General features: G+C 39.9%; 2 protein-coding genes across 2 annotated transcripts in view; both read right to left on the bottom strand.

Moving 5' to 3' along the window:
- Positions 1-15,673, bottom strand: part of ST8SIA1 (ST8 alpha-N-acetyl-neuraminide alpha-2,8-sialyltransferase 1) — a 304,938-nt gene that overhangs the window by 86,821 nt on the left and 202,444 nt on the right. The window lies entirely within an intron of this gene.
- Positions 1-15,673, bottom strand: part of LOC309640709 (sulfotransferase 6B1-like) — a 43,585-nt gene that overhangs the window by 11,956 nt on the left and 15,956 nt on the right. The window contains 2 exon segments of the mRNA XM_082419937.1: positions 12,561-12,755; positions 12,809-12,907. Of these exon segments, the coding sequence (XP_082276063.1) occupies positions 12,561-12,755; positions 12,809-12,907 (294 nt within the window).

Below are 15,673 nucleotides of genomic sequence, written 5' to 3'. Positions count from 1 at the left end.
AGCTGTGCTGATAACATACCATAGGAGTGGGTCATTGGTCTCATTTAAGGAAATTTCTTTTATAAAATCGATAATGGAGAGTTGAAAACATAAACACCAAGTTACTTGTATGACATCCTCACCTTCAATATAAGGCGTTCGGAAATTGAAATAAGACGTACACTTCACATGGTCCATTGGCTTCTCCTGATTGTTAGAGTCACACTCTCGGCCTTGGCCACTGCATCAACCCTGCAGGTCTGCCCTTCTCACCTCCATAACGCACACTATGTCAAACCCCAATCCTTGACCTGGCCCGCCATGGTCCTTTACCACTTCTGGCCCCAGGCTTCATCCCTGGAGTCTAGTCTAGTGGAACTGGAGTCGATAATATTGGGCTGTAATATCAATACACCATTTTATCCCTCCATACAGACTGTCTTACCTTGTTCTCTATTATCTTTTCTTTCCAATTAGCTATAAACTCTTTCAAGTTAAGGACACTGATGTATTGTTCATGTGTAATCCAGTAGTACTGAATCAGGTACTGACCATATAGTGGGTGCTCAAAACCCATGACAATGTCACCTACAGCAAAGAAGTAGGCTACAACCTAAGAAATTTTGGTGTTGTTGATTCCTGGTTCAAAAGATTGAGTTTAAGAAGTAAAGTGGAGGCGCTTCAAGATGGAGGAAGAGTAAGAAGTGGAGATCACCTTCCTCCCCACAAATACAGCAGGAGTACATCTACATGTGGAACAACTCCTACAGAACACCTACTGAACGCTGGCAGAAGATCTCAGACCTCCCAAAAGGCAAGAAACTCCCCACGTACCTGGGTAGGGCAAAAGAAAAAAGAAAAAACAGAGACAAAAGAATAGGGAGGGGACCTGCACCAGTGGGAGGGAGCTGTGAAGGAGGAAAGGTGTCCACACACTAGGAAGCCCCTTCGCGGGCGGAGACTGCGGGTGGCAGAGGTGGGGAGCTTCGGAGCCATGGAGGAGAGCGCAGCAACAGGGGTGTGGAGGGCAAAGCAGAGAGATTCCCACACAGAGGAGTGGTGCCAACCAGCACTCACCAGCCCGAGAGGCTTGTCTGCTCACCTGCTGGGGTGGGCGGGGGCTGGGAGCTGAGGCTCGGGCTTCGGAGGTCAGACCCCAGGGAGAGGACTGGGGTTGGCTGCGTGAACACAGCCTGAAGGGGTTAGCGCACCACAGCTAGCCGGGAGGGAGTCCTGGAAAAAGTCTGGAACTGCCGAAGAAGCAAGAGACTTTCTCTTGCCTCTTTGTTTCCTGGTGCGCGAGGAGAAGGGATTAAGAGCGCCGCTTAAAGGAGCTCCTGAGATGGGCGCAAGCCGCGGCTATCAGCGTGGGCCCCAGAGATGGGCATGAGACGCTAAGGCTGCTGCTGCCGCCACCAAGAAGCCTGCGTGCAAGCACAGGTCACTAGCCACACCACCCCTCCCGGTAGCCTGTGCAGCCCGCCACTGCCAGGGTCCTGTGATCCAGGGACAACTTCCCCGGGAGAACACACGGCGCGCCTCAGGCTGGTGCAATGTCACGCTGGCCTCTGCCGCCGCAGGCTCGCCCCGCATCCGTACCCCTCCATTCCCCCGGCCTGAGTGAGCCAGAGCCCCCAAATCAGCTGCTCCTTTAACCCCATCCTGTCTGGGCAGAGACAGACGCCCTCAGGTGACCTACATGCAGAGGCAGGTCCAAATCCAAAGCTGAACCCCAGGAGCTGTGCGAACAAAAAAGAGAAAGGGAAATCTCTCCCAGCAGCCTCAGGAACAGCGGATTAAATCTCCACAATCAACTTGGTGTGCCTGCATCTGTGGAATACCTGAATAGACAATGAATCATCCCAAATTGAGGCAGTGGACTTTGGGAGCAATGATATATATATATTTTTTCCTTTTTCTCTTTTTGTGAGTGTGTATGTGTATGCTTCTGTGTGTGATTTTGTCTGTATAGCTTTGCTTTTACCATTTGCCCTAGGGTTCAGTCTGTCCGTTTTTCTGTTTTTTTTTTTTTTTTGGTTTTTTCTTTTTAGTATAGTTTTTAGTGCTTGTTATCATTGGTGGATTTGTTTTTTGGTTTGGTTGCTCTCTTCTTTCTTTCTTTTTTTTTATTAACTTAAAAAGTTTCTTTTATTTTTAATAATTATTTTTTATTCTCTAAACTTTATTTTATTTTTTCTTTCGTTCTTTCTTTTTTTCTCCCTTTTATTCTGAGCTGTGTGGATGACAGGGTCTTGGTGCTCCAGCCGGGCGTCAGGCCTGTGCCTCTGAGGTGGGAGAACCGAGTTCAGGACATTGGTCCGCCAGAGATCTCCCAGATCCACGTAATATCAAATGGCGAAAATCTCCCAGAGATCTCCATCTCAACGCCAAGACCCAGCTCCACCCAATGACCAGCAAGCTACAGGGCTGGAAACCCTATGCTAAACAACTGGCAAGACAGGAACACAACCCCACCCATTAGCAGACAGGCTGCCTAAAATCATAATAAGGTCACAGACACCCCAGAAAATACCATTGGACGCGGACATGCCCACCAGAAAGACAAGATTCAGCTTCATCCACCAGAATACAGGCACTAGTCCACTCCACCAGGAAGCCTACACAACCCACTGAACCAACCTAAGTCACTGGGGGCAGACACCAAGACAACGGGAACTATGAACCTGCAGCCTGTAAAAGGGAGACCCCAAACACTGTAAGTTAAGCAAAATGAGAAGACAGAGAAACACACAGCAGATGAAGGAGCAAGGTAAAAACCCACTAGACCAAACAAATGAAGAGGAAATAGGCAGTCTACCTGAAAAAGAATTCAGAATAATGATAGTAAGGATGATCCAAAATCTTGGAAATAGAATGGAGAAAATACAAGAAACGTTTAACAAGGACCTAGAACTAATGAGCAAACAAACAATGATGAACAACACAATAAATGAAATTAAAAATTCTCTAGAAGGAATCAATAGCAGAATAACTGAGGCAGAAGAACGGATAAGTGATGGGGAAGATAAAATACTGGAAATAACTACTGCAGAGCAGAATAAAGAAAAAAGAATGAAAAGAATTGATGACAGTCTCAGAGACCTTTGGGACAACATTAAACACACCAACATTCGAATTATAGGGGTCCCAGAAGAAGAAGAGAAAAAGAAAGGGACTGAGAAAATTTTTGAAGAGATTATAGTTGAAAATTTCCCTAACATGGGAAACGAAATAGTCAAGTCCAGGAAGCGCAGAGAGTTCCATACAGGATAAATCCAAAGAGAAACACGCCAAAATACATACTAATCAAACTATCTAAAATTAAATACAAAGAAAAAATATTAAAAGCAGCAAGGGAAAAACAATAAATAACACACAAGGGAACCCCCATAAGGTTAACAGCTGATCTTTCAGCAGAAACTCTGCAAGCTAGAAGGGAGTGCCAGGACATATTTAAAGTGATGAAAAGGAAAAACCTACAACCAAGATTCTTTATCCAGCAAGGATCTCATTCTGATTTGATGGAGAAATTAAAACCTTTACAGGCAAGCAAAAGCTAAGAGAATTCAGCACCACCAAACCAGCTTTACAACAAATGCTAAAGGGACTTCCCTAGGCAGAAAACACAAGAGAAGGAAAAGACCTACAATAACAAACCCAAAACAATTAAGAAAATGGGAATAGGAACATACATATCGATAACTACCATAAATGTAAATGGATTAAATGCTCCAACTAGAAGACATAGACTGGCTGAGTAGATATAAAAACAAGACCTGTATATATGCAGTCTACAAGAGACCCACTTCAGACCTAGGGACACATACAGACTGAAAGTGAGGGGATAGAAAAGATATTCCATGCAAATGGAAATCAAAAGAAAGCTGGAGTAGCAATTCTCATATCAGACAAAATACACTTTAAAACAAAGACTATTACAAGAGACAAAGAAGGACACTACATAATGATCAAGGGATCAATCCAAGAAGAAGATATAACGACTGTAAATATTTATGTACCCAACATAGAAGCACCTCAATACATAAGGCAAATACTAACAGCCATAAAAGCGGAAATTGACAGTAACACAATCATAGTAGGGGACTTTCACACCCCACTTTCACCAATGGACAGATCATCCAAAATGAAAATAAATAAGGAAACACAAGCTTTAAATGATACATTAAACAAGATGGACTTGGTATTTATAAGACATTCCATCCAAAATCAACAAAATTCACTTTTTCTCAAGTGCTCATGGAACATTCTCCAGGATAGATCATATCTTGGGTCACAAATCGAGCCCTGGTAAAGTTAAGAAAATTGAAATCATATCAAGTATTTTTTCTGACTACAACGCTGAGACTAGATATCAATTACAGGAAAAAATCTGTAAAAAATACAAACACATGGAAGTTAAACAATACACTACTTAATAACCAAGAGATCACTGAAGAGATCAAAGAGGAAATCAAAAAATACCTAAAAACAAATGACAATGAAAACACGATGACCCAAAACCTATGGGATGCAGCAAAAGCAGTTCTAAGAGGAAAGTTTATAGCAATAAAATCCTACCTCAAGAAACAAGAATCATCTCAAATAAACAACCTAACCTTACATCTAAAGCAATGAGAGAAAGAAGAACAAAAAAACCCCAAAGTTAGCAGAAGGAAAGAAATCATAAACATCCGATCAGAAATAAATGAAAAAGAAATGAAGGAAACAATAGCAAAGATCAATAAAAGTAAAAGCTGGTATTCTGAGAAGATAAACAAAATTGATAAACCATTAGCCAGACTTATCAAGAAAGAAAGGGAGAAGACTCAAATTAATAGAATTAGAAATGAAAAAGGAGAAGTAAAAACTGGCACTGCAGAAATACAAAGGATCATGAGAGATTACTACAAGCAACTATATGCCAATACAATAGACAACCTGGAAGAAATGGACAAATTCTTAGAAAAGCACAACCTTCCGAGACTGAACCAGGAAGAAACAGACAATATAAACAGACCAATCACAAGCACTGAAATTGAAACTGTGATTAAAAACCTTCCAACAAACAAAAGCCCAGGACCAGATGGCTTCACAGGCGAATTCTATCAAACATTTAAGGAAGACATCTATCCTTCTCAAACTCTTCCAAAACATGGCAGAGGGAGGAAAACTCCCAAACTCATTTTACAAGGCCACCATCACCCTGATACCAAAACCAGACAAAGATGTCACAAAGAAAGAAAACTACAGGCCAGTATCACTGATGAACATAGATGCAAAAATCCTCAACGAAATACTAGCAAACAGAATCCAACAGCACATTAAAAGGATCATACATCATGATCAAGTGGGGTTTATCCCAGGAAAGCAAGGATTCTTCAATATACGCAAATCAATCAATGTGATACACCATATTAAGAAATTGAAAAATGAAAACCATATGATCGTCTCAATAGATGCAGAAAAAGCTTTCGACAAAATTCAACACCCATTTATGATAAAAACCCTCCAAATTAGGCATAGAGGGAACTTACCTCAACATAATAAAGGCCATATATAACAAACCCACAGCCAACATCATCCTCAATGGTGAAAAACTGAAACCATTTCCACTAAGATCAGGAACAAGATAAGGTTGCCCACTCTCACCACTATTATTCAACATTGTTTTGGAAGTTTTAGCCACAGCAATCAGAGAAGAAAAAGAAATAAAAGGAATCCAAATCAGAAAAGAAGAAGTAAAACCGTCACTGTTTGCAGATGACATGATACAATGTATAGAGAATCCTAAAGATGCTACCAGGAAACTACTAGGGCTAATCAATGAATTTGGTAAAGTTGCAGGATACAAAACTAATGCACAGAAATCTCTTGCATTCCTATACACTAATGATGAAAAATCTTAAAGAGAAATTAAGGAAACACTCCCATTTACCATTGCAACAAAAAGAATAAAATACATAGGCATAAACCTACCTAAGGAGAAAAAACACCTATATGCAGAAAACTCTAAGACACTGATGAAAGAAATTAAAAATGATACAAACAGATGGAGAGATATACCATGTTCTTGGATTGGAAGAATCAACATTGTGAAAATGACTCTACTACCCAAAGCAATCTACAGATTCAATGCAATCCCTATCAAATTACCATTGGCATTTTTCACAGAACTAGAACAAAAAATTTCACAATTTGTATGGAAACACAAAAGACCCCGAATAGCCAAAGCAATCTTGAGAAAGAAAAACAGAACTGGAGGAATCAGGCTCCCTGACTTCAGACTATGGTACAAAGCTACAGTAATCAAGATAGTATGGCACTGGCACAAAAACAGAAATATAGATCAATCGAACAGGATAGAAAGCCCAGAGATAAGCCCATGCATGTACGGTCACCTTATTTTTGATAGAGGAGGCAAGAATATACAATGGAGAAAAGACAGTCTGTTCAATAAGTGGTGCTGGGAAAACTGGACAGCTACATGTAAAAGAATGAAATTAGAACACTCCCTAACACCATACACAAAAATAAACTCAAAATGGATTAAAGACCTAAATGTAAGGCCACACACTATCAAACTCTTAGAGGAAAACATAGGCAGAGCACTCTATGACATAAGTCACAGCAAGATCCCTATTGACCCATGATCTAGAGAAATGGAAATAAAAAGAAAAATAAACAAATGGGACCTAATGAAACTTAAAAGCTTTTGCACAGCAAAGGAAACCATAAACAAGACGGCAAGACCACCCTCAGAATAGGAGAAAATATTTGCAAATGAAGCAACTGACAATGGATTAAGCTCCAAAATTTACAAGCAGCCCATGCAGCTCAATTTCAAAAAAACAAACAACCCAATCCAAAAATGGGCAGAAGACCTAAATAGACATTTCTCCAAAGAAGATATACAGATTGCCACAAACACATGAAAGAATGCTCAATATCATTAATCATTACAGAAATGCAAATCAAAACTACAATGAGATATCATCTCACACCGGTCAGAATGGCCATCATCAAAAAATCTACAAACAATAAATGCTGGAAGAGGTGTGGAGAAAAGGGAACCCTCTTGCACTGTTGGTGGGAATGTAAATTGATACAGCCACTATGGAGAACAGTATGGAAGTTCCTTAAAAAACTAAAAATAGAACTACCGTACAACCCAGCAATCCCACTACTGGGCATATACCCTGAGAAAACCATACTTCAAAAAGAGTCATTTAGGGCTTCCCTGGTGGCGCAGTGGTTGAGAGTCTGCCTGCCGATGCAGGGGACACGGGTTCGATCCCTGGTCTGGGAAGATCCCGCATGCCGCGGAGCAACTGGGCCCGTGAGCCACAATTGCTGAGCCTGCGCGTCTGGAGCCTGTGCTCCGCAACGGGAGAGGCCGCGATGATGGGAGGCCTGCGCACCGCGATGAGGAGTGGCCCCCACTTGCCGCAACTGGAGAAGGCCCTCGCACAGAAACGAAGACCCAACACAGCCATAAATAAATAAATAAATAAAAATTAAAAAAAAAAAAAAAGAGTCATTTACCACAATGTTCATTGCAGCTCTATTTACAGTAGCCAGGACATGGAAGCAACCTAAGTGTCCATTGACAGATGAATGGATAAAGAAGATGTGGCACATATATACAGTGGAATATTACTCAGCCATAAAAAGAAATGAAATTGAGTTATTTGTAGTGAGGTGGATGGACCTAGAGTCTGTCATACAGAGTGAAGTGAGTCAGAAAGAGAAAAACTAATACCATATGCTAACACATATATATGGAATCTAAAAAAAAAAAAAAAAAAAGGTCATGAAGAACCTAGGGGCAGGATGGGAATAAAGATGCAGACCTACTAGAGAATGGACTTGAGGACACGGGGAGTTTTTTTGTTTTTGTTTTTTACAAAGTAAACTGTGATGTTATTGTGAAATTCTCATAGATGGAAAATTAAATTGAATATTTATTCTGTCCATTTCATTTTACAATAATCTTACCACTTATTTTTGTACCGTGCATTTCAATTGCCTGTTTAGTGAAAATAAAGAAACCTATAGTTTTTGGCTTGTTTTAGCTTAAATTTTACCATTGAATTAAAGACCCCACCATGAAATGCATTGCCAACAGCCACATCCCAAGCCCCTAAGTAAAGAATGTTTTGGCTGCTAGTTCAACCCCAAGGAAACGATCTTTGTCTTCTATCACCTTAAAATGCCAGTGTTATTAGCAAAAGATTTTTGTTCCCCACAATAAAAACCAACCCTAGGATCTTTAAGGTCCTAGTTAACAAAATTTTCACGTGTGCAAAGCTCGACTGAAATAAATATATTTCTCTCATTTATCATTCCCACCCAGCATTCCTGTTTTCAGCTAATTTTAAGGGATATAATTTCTAAAATTAGGGCAAAGAGTAAATTTTCTGCTTTCTACTTCAATGCTTTAACTCTCCTCCAACCTACACAGTTGTGGAGGATAAAAGAGCTGACATCTGACTCCAAGCATGGAAGAAACAATATTAGCACACGTTAGTCTAACCATCTGCCAATTAGGGAAGCGTAAGCTGGGACAAAGTGAGAGAGTGGCATGGACATATATACACTACCAAATGTAAAACAGATAGCTAGTGGGAAGCAGCCGCATAGCACAGGGAGATCAGCTCGGTGCTTTGTGACCACCTAGAGGGGTGGGAGGGAGGGAGATGCAAGAGGGAAGAGATATGGGGATATATGTATATGTATAGCTGATTCACTTTGTTATAAAGCAGAAACCTACACACCATTGTAAAGCAATTATCCTCCAATAAAGATGTTTAATAAATAAATAAATAAAAAGAAGAAGTAAAGTGGAATTCTTCCACTTGGGGGAGAAGAAAAAGGAAAGAAAATAGTATCAGAGGGAAGATCCCAGAATCAGGAAATGGCATTGCTTCTAAAACACACCAACTGGGGCACAAGGTCAATTTCATGAGGTCAAAATGCCTGGCCCTTAGAAGGGCAATGTTAATGTTATTAATTTACTTAATATTTTTCCATCCTTCTTAGTTCTCCCTTCCGGCCTCTTATATCAATTCGCCTGAACCACTGTTGTCTTCTTCCATTTGACCTGACTTTTGTTTGCTTGGCTTCTGATTTATTCTTTCACTCTAACTTTCTTTTACTTTTTTTAAGAAAAAAATATTTTAAAAATTATAGAGTATTTATATATGTAGGTTACAGAAAATACATACATAGATGCAAAAGAAGATAAAAATCAAGGAAATGTACCCAGCTCACATGGCTAATAAATTGGTTAGCATGCATTCTTCTAGATGTTCTTCTTTGTAAACATATATAAGCATATAAACTGCATTTAAAAGTCACACAATTATAACCTACTTTTTTCACTTTTTATACTTTGATCATCTTTCCATATTACTATTTATACATCTACAATGAAAATTACACTGAGTAAGATTGTTTGGATTCAAATCTTGACTGTACCAGCTACTAGCTGTGTGATATTAGACAAGTTATTGCTTGGTGTCTCAGTAAAACCACATAAATAGCATCCTCAAAAGTCTGTTGCCAAGTTTTAGATAAATCAAGTAATGTGCCTGGCACAGAGTAAGCACTCAGTAAATGCTAGCTATTCTTCATCTATAGTTTTCATGACTCCATAGTAAACCCCTGTATGGATGTAACTTAATATGTTTAAATTTCTGATTAGTAGCCATTTAAGTGCATCTGAGGTTTTCATTGTTATAAGCAGTATTGCAACATGCATCTTGCCCATACATCTTTCCATACTCCTGTAATATTCCCCATAAATTTTAGCTTGTATGGGCCCTTGGACTTCTGACACGTATGTGGACTACTCTCTATCCTCCCTTGTCACCTTATCTCCATGGCCACCATAGTCACTTTCTAGAATATCAGCTCCATTTATGACTTTAAAGTAAGGACAACTGCAGGCACAATTCTCCTCTGAAAAGTGAGGAATAGCTCCGTGTGCCAAGGAGTCTGAATTACCAACTTCAGTCATTTATTTGAAATGATTATTTTCAGAGGATGGATTCCCCACTCCCATTCCATCCAGCCAATGGAAGGAATGAAGTAAGTGGTCTCTATTGACCCTCCTTGTGTATAATTCCTCATACAGTCCTAATTTACCAACTGGCACTCATGGGAACTAGTATCAGAGAGGCTATTTCCACTGTTAACCTGTGTTTTGTTAGATCTAATATAAGGAAATCACTTTTAGGTAGAATTTAAATGCATTAGAATTAAGGTTGGTGGCTACAATTATGTTGACATGATTTCACCTGGTGCTATTTGCTAGGGTCACTAGTTGGCAGGTCAGAGATGAACTCTTCTCATTAGAGTGAAATTTCTCAAGTTTGTAGAATAAGCTGTGTGAATACTGAGTATTGCTAATCAGATCTCAAAGGGAGGTGGTAAAAGATGTCAACAGAAGTATGGGACTCCACTAAGGATTAGAACTTCCTCATTTCTCAGCATCCTCTTTACCATGGTCCCTCCCAATATCTTCCTGTTTCTCTCCTCTTTGCTCATTTCTTTTCTTCATGCATCCTTTTCCGCATTCTGTCTTCCCTTTATCATCCCTCCCCCACCCCTTCTAACCTTTCTCTTCACCCTGCCTTTCTCTAGCTCCCATACCGTTTCAATACTGTCCTCCATTCTCATGCTTCTTAACAGTGGTCCTTCATTTCTACTCCTCTCCTTAACCCCCTCTTGCATGTGGCTTCCATCCCCAATACTATAGAAACTGCATTCCCAGAATTCACAAATGGTAAATAAATGGTCATGTTTGACCCTAGTTTTCTTCCTAATTCTGGCTGATTTCTTTTCTTGGCTTGTCTTGGGCTGTTGATGTCAGGGTCCCTAGGGCTCTCCCTTCTATCCCTTTCTTCACTAGCCCTTCCCACTCACCCTGAACAATTTTACCTAATTCCACAGTCTGCTGATGCCTCCTAAGCTGACCTCTCAGCCGAGCTGCACCCAACAGTGGCTTGCTGCCCCTGCCCAAATTATGACCCTCAGTGTTTCTTTACTTGTACTATTACAGCAACATTTTAACTGCACTTTTTGCCTCTGTTTTCACCCTCTTCTAATCAATTTTCCACTCTGCCTCTATTATTTTCTAGCACATAGGTCTGACCATGTCAGGTCCCTTCTTAAAACAGCAAACAGACCTCATGATGTCCATCAAAGCTTTTGCTCTCAGTCCACAATCTTTCTCTCTCTCATTCTGCTTCACATATCATATACTACTTTAGCACATGAGATGACCTGCTCCTTCTAGAAAATACCTCCTAGTTCCATGGTGGTTCTGAGATTTTCTTCTTGCTCTTAGCTCTTGCTGTAACATATTTCTTCCTTGTCATTTTCCTAGTAAAATGCTGCTCAGGTTTCCAGTCCCAGATCTGATCTCCTCACCTACTTTGCTCGGCAAATATTTTCTCTCCCTTACTCATGCTGCTATTCACATTTGCTCATCCTATTAGTATAGTTGTTATGACCTTGTATTACCATCTAGATTATGATCTTCTGAATGACAGGTCTGTATTTTATTCAATTTTTGAAACTTAGTTTCTAGAAAATAGTTTATTAGTAAACATTTGGTAAATTGAATTCTCTCCTCTCTCTTAGCCCTGGGTTTCCAACTATAAGGAAATAAAAAATGAACCACAAAAAAGGACAAAAGTAATTGGCAAAGTTAAGATAATATCTGATTTACATGAGTTGGCCAGTATTTGCTTTGGGAGTAATTATATTCAGTTGAGGCAAAGTACGGAAATAAATGTGTGGTTTTAGTAAGAAACCTGAGTACATAAGTACAAAGAGTTTTGTCTTTGTAAGTTACGAAAAATTTGAAAAATGTTAAAACATTTTCTCCCCAGACGTGGATTAAAATTCACATGGATTTCAAAACAATTCTATATCCAGATGTACCCAACCTGCTTCTAAGTAAAACGTCAGGAATTAGTGGAGAAGATTTATTTTCTTCTCTCTGTGTTTCCATGCAGAGGAACATCCTTAGATAACAATCCCAGGTCCTCTCTCCACCCCTTCCTTACTTCTGCAGGGTGAGTTATTTGATTGGTGAGGTTAGGAAAATGCACTGGTCACACTCACCAGCTCTTTTCTCTCTCCTGGAGAACACATGAGTCATGGACCACTCTGTGCCATGCTCTAAGTGTCCTGCCCCAGCGGGGGTCAGGACTGCATTTGAGCGGCTGTGACTAAATGAGTATGTTTGTAAAATTCAGGGTTAGTTATGAGCAATCACACTAGGCTGCAGACCTGAGGCACATTCTTCACGTAGCTTTATCATTTCCATCTGTTTGACACCTGTGTCTATCTTTCAGTTGGTTCCTAACTGGGCCTGGGAATGTCAATGTCTGGAAAGAATGTAATTCAAAAATTTCACTTAATAAACTTAATAAACATTCACTGAGGGATGCCAATGTGCAATCCACTGTGCAAGGTATGGGGTGTACAAAGGTGAAATGAGAGATTAAAAATGGTGAAATGCAACTACTTCCAGATGTAAGCCCAGACAAAGCATCACATCTCTCACTTACCTTTCCTAAATACCAGGTTCCTATTATATGTGAGGGCACAGATGGTATGATTTGGATCACAGTTTTCTTTGGCTGTATTATTTTTCATTTCAGTGAATGATGTTTTCCAAGAAATCTGATTAATTTCACCATCACTCACGCTTAACACTAAAGTCATTCTCTGAAACCTGAAAATGGAATTCATTGATTGAGTTCCTGTTTTAACTTAATTCTACTTAAATTTTCATTGTTGAAATGGTAGAAAGGACTTACTTTCTTCATTTCTTCATAGGATATAATTAGAATGTTCTTAGGATTTTTGTGTTCTTCCCAGCTTAAAACGTGATCAAACCAGGATCCATATACAACTAGAAGAAAAGTGAATTGTTGTGCTAATATTAAATGTTATAAAAAAGCTTTCATTAAACATTATCGCTTTGCATCCCTGGGTTCTTCCTACTTCAGTAAAGTAGTCAAAGTAAGGCACACACGCATTAGACTCTGGAGGGAAAGATTTTTCCTTCGGAGAGCTCAATTTCACTATTTCAAGGAAATATAATATTGTGAAATGAAGCTGGATGGCCCCCTCTTTTAATTAGGCTGAGGTGTTTTTTTCTTATTTTTAGTAAATATTCTTTTATCATCAGAAGTGACAGCAGAGGGGCTTCCCTGGTGGTCCGGTGGTTAGAACTCTGTGCTTCCACTGCAGGGGCACGGGTTCCATCTCTGGTCAGGGAACAAAGATCCCGCAAGACACGAGGCCAAAAAAAAAAAAAACAGTGATGGCAGAACTACAAAGATACATATTTTCCCAAGAATTGTGTTTTGATATCTACCTTGGATCTTGGGAGAAATAGGGCAACAATAAGAATTTATCATTTTCTTCCTGTAAAAGGACATGCTTTTCATAATGATAAGTTCTTAGTACAAAAAGTTTATAAACATCCTCAAAACAAATTCTGTTCACTCATCTTAGTTCAAGGCTGAAAAATACAGTCTTAGAGATTTCTCTGTAGTTGATATTATCCCTTTATTGTTTCATTAAATTGACAGCCTTAAAAATCTCCAGGGTTTAAAAGTAAAATATTAAAAACGGGACTTCCCTGGTTGTGCATTGGTTAGGAATCCACCTGCCAATGCAGGGGACACGGGTTCAATACCTGGTCCGGGAAGATCCCACATGCTGCAGAGCAACTAAGCCCGTGTGCCACAACTACTGAGCCTGCACTCTAGAGCCCGTGAGCCACAACTACTGAGCCTGCACTCTAGAGCCCGTGAGCCACAACCACTGACCCCACGCACTGCAACTAGTGAAGCCCAAGCGCCTACAGTCCGTGCTCCACAAGAGAAGCCACCACAGTGAGAAGCCCGCGCGTCACAACAAAGAGTAGTCCCAGCTCGCCACAACTAGAGAAAGCCCACTCACAGCAACGAAGACCCAACACAGCCAAAAAAAAAAAAAAAAATGTTGCATGCCACAGCAATAACCAAGTTTCTTTGTCAATTGCATTGTAATCAGATCTTTAACCATGGCTTCTTAAATCTTTTGTCATTTACAGACAGTTATTGTTTGTACTCTGATGCTTTTGCAAAAATGCTTCATCTTCAAGATTCATAGGAGGAACTTTTTGACAAGTACAGGTCTCTGATAGCGTTCAGATTATACTGCTGAACTGGAGAAATTAAAGAAATCTAATGGAAAATCTGATAGCTTAATAAAACTGTTAACAGAAGATTAAGATCAAGGATTAGTCACATAGGACTGAACAAATTGATGAATATGGTTATAATTTTTTAGTTTTTGTCTGAAATATTACTGGTTTTTAATCTGTGTTTTGAGCTATAAGGAAACCCTTCCCTTCAAGCTAATTATGACTTACAGCAATTTGGTAAGTTGTACCTTTGTAAGTAGAATTGAAGTATTTATCTTTTCTCTCTACATGACCCCTCCAGAAATTGGAAACTCTTAGGTTCCCAGCAGCTTTATCAGGTGAATGTGAAAGGCTGCCTCCTGGCAGGTGCAGGAATCTTGGGATATTTGGGGGACTTAGAGAAGAGAAGAGCCCATCCAAATCTATAGATATCATAGGTGGAATCTGATGTCAAGCCCTTGGTATGGCTTTCCTGGCCTTGAGAGGCCTTTTGAAAGTTCAATTTGAGATTCTTTATAAAAAGTTCCAGCAGAGCCACCTTAAAAGAACCTGTATGATCAATTACACTTATGTAAATAATCAAGCCGAGTTTATTAAAACCAGACTTATTTTGCAAATAAATTAGTCTTAATTTGGCTACATTTGGTAGAAATGAGGGTAATTTTAGTAGACATAAAAAAAAATCATGTTGGGTTTCCCTGGTGGCGCAGTGGTTAAGAATCTGCCTGCCAAAGCAGGGGACACAGGTTCGAGGCCTGGTCCGGGAAGATCCCACATGCCGCGGAGCAACTAAGCCCGTGCGCTACAACTACTGAGCCTGCACTCTAGAGATTGTGCGCCACAACTACTGAAGCCCGCATGCCTAGGGCCTGTGCTCTGCAACAAGGGAAGCCACCACAGTGAGAAGCCCACTCTCTGCAACTAGAGAAAGCCCGCTTGCAACAAACAAGACACAACACAGCCAAAAATAAAATAAAATAAAATAAATTTATTAAAAAAAAAATCATGTTTTAGTGGACCATTAAGTTCTACGGTTTTTTGTATTTACCACCTAAGACTCACTTCTCAGATGGCTCCTTCTTGCTATGTTACATTACCAGAAAGATTTTTTTCTGAAACTTACTATCACAGTAATCTATCTTTGGAAGAAGAATAGATGCCCCATGACCTGCAACCAGGACATTGTGCACACTGGAAAAGACGTCAGTTAAAGGAATCTTTACAGCCACGTTGGAAAGAACCCTATCAGGCCTCCTCTCCTGAATGAACTGCAAATCCTGTTTCTAACACCTGACTAAGACCATCACTACCAGACCAGGATGAGAAGACAACATCTGAAGTAGACAGCTGACGCAAGATGCTGGACAAGGCTCATATAGCAATTACTTTGAGAGCTATTCATACTTTTACTTATGAACCAAATGTATTTCTTCCCTGGACTCAATTTTTTCCAGTTTGAAAAAGTCAATCCAATTGCTGTGT

This window comes from Balaenoptera physalus (genome assembly GCF_965194825.1).
Source record: "Balaenoptera physalus genome assembly, chromosome: 13".
Lineage (NCBI taxonomy): Eukaryota > Metazoa > Chordata > Mammalia > Artiodactyla > Balaenopteridae > Balaenoptera > Balaenoptera physalus.
The sequence above is the reverse complement of the archived record's forward strand: the minus strand, read 5'-3'. Positions and strand labels throughout refer to the sequence as shown.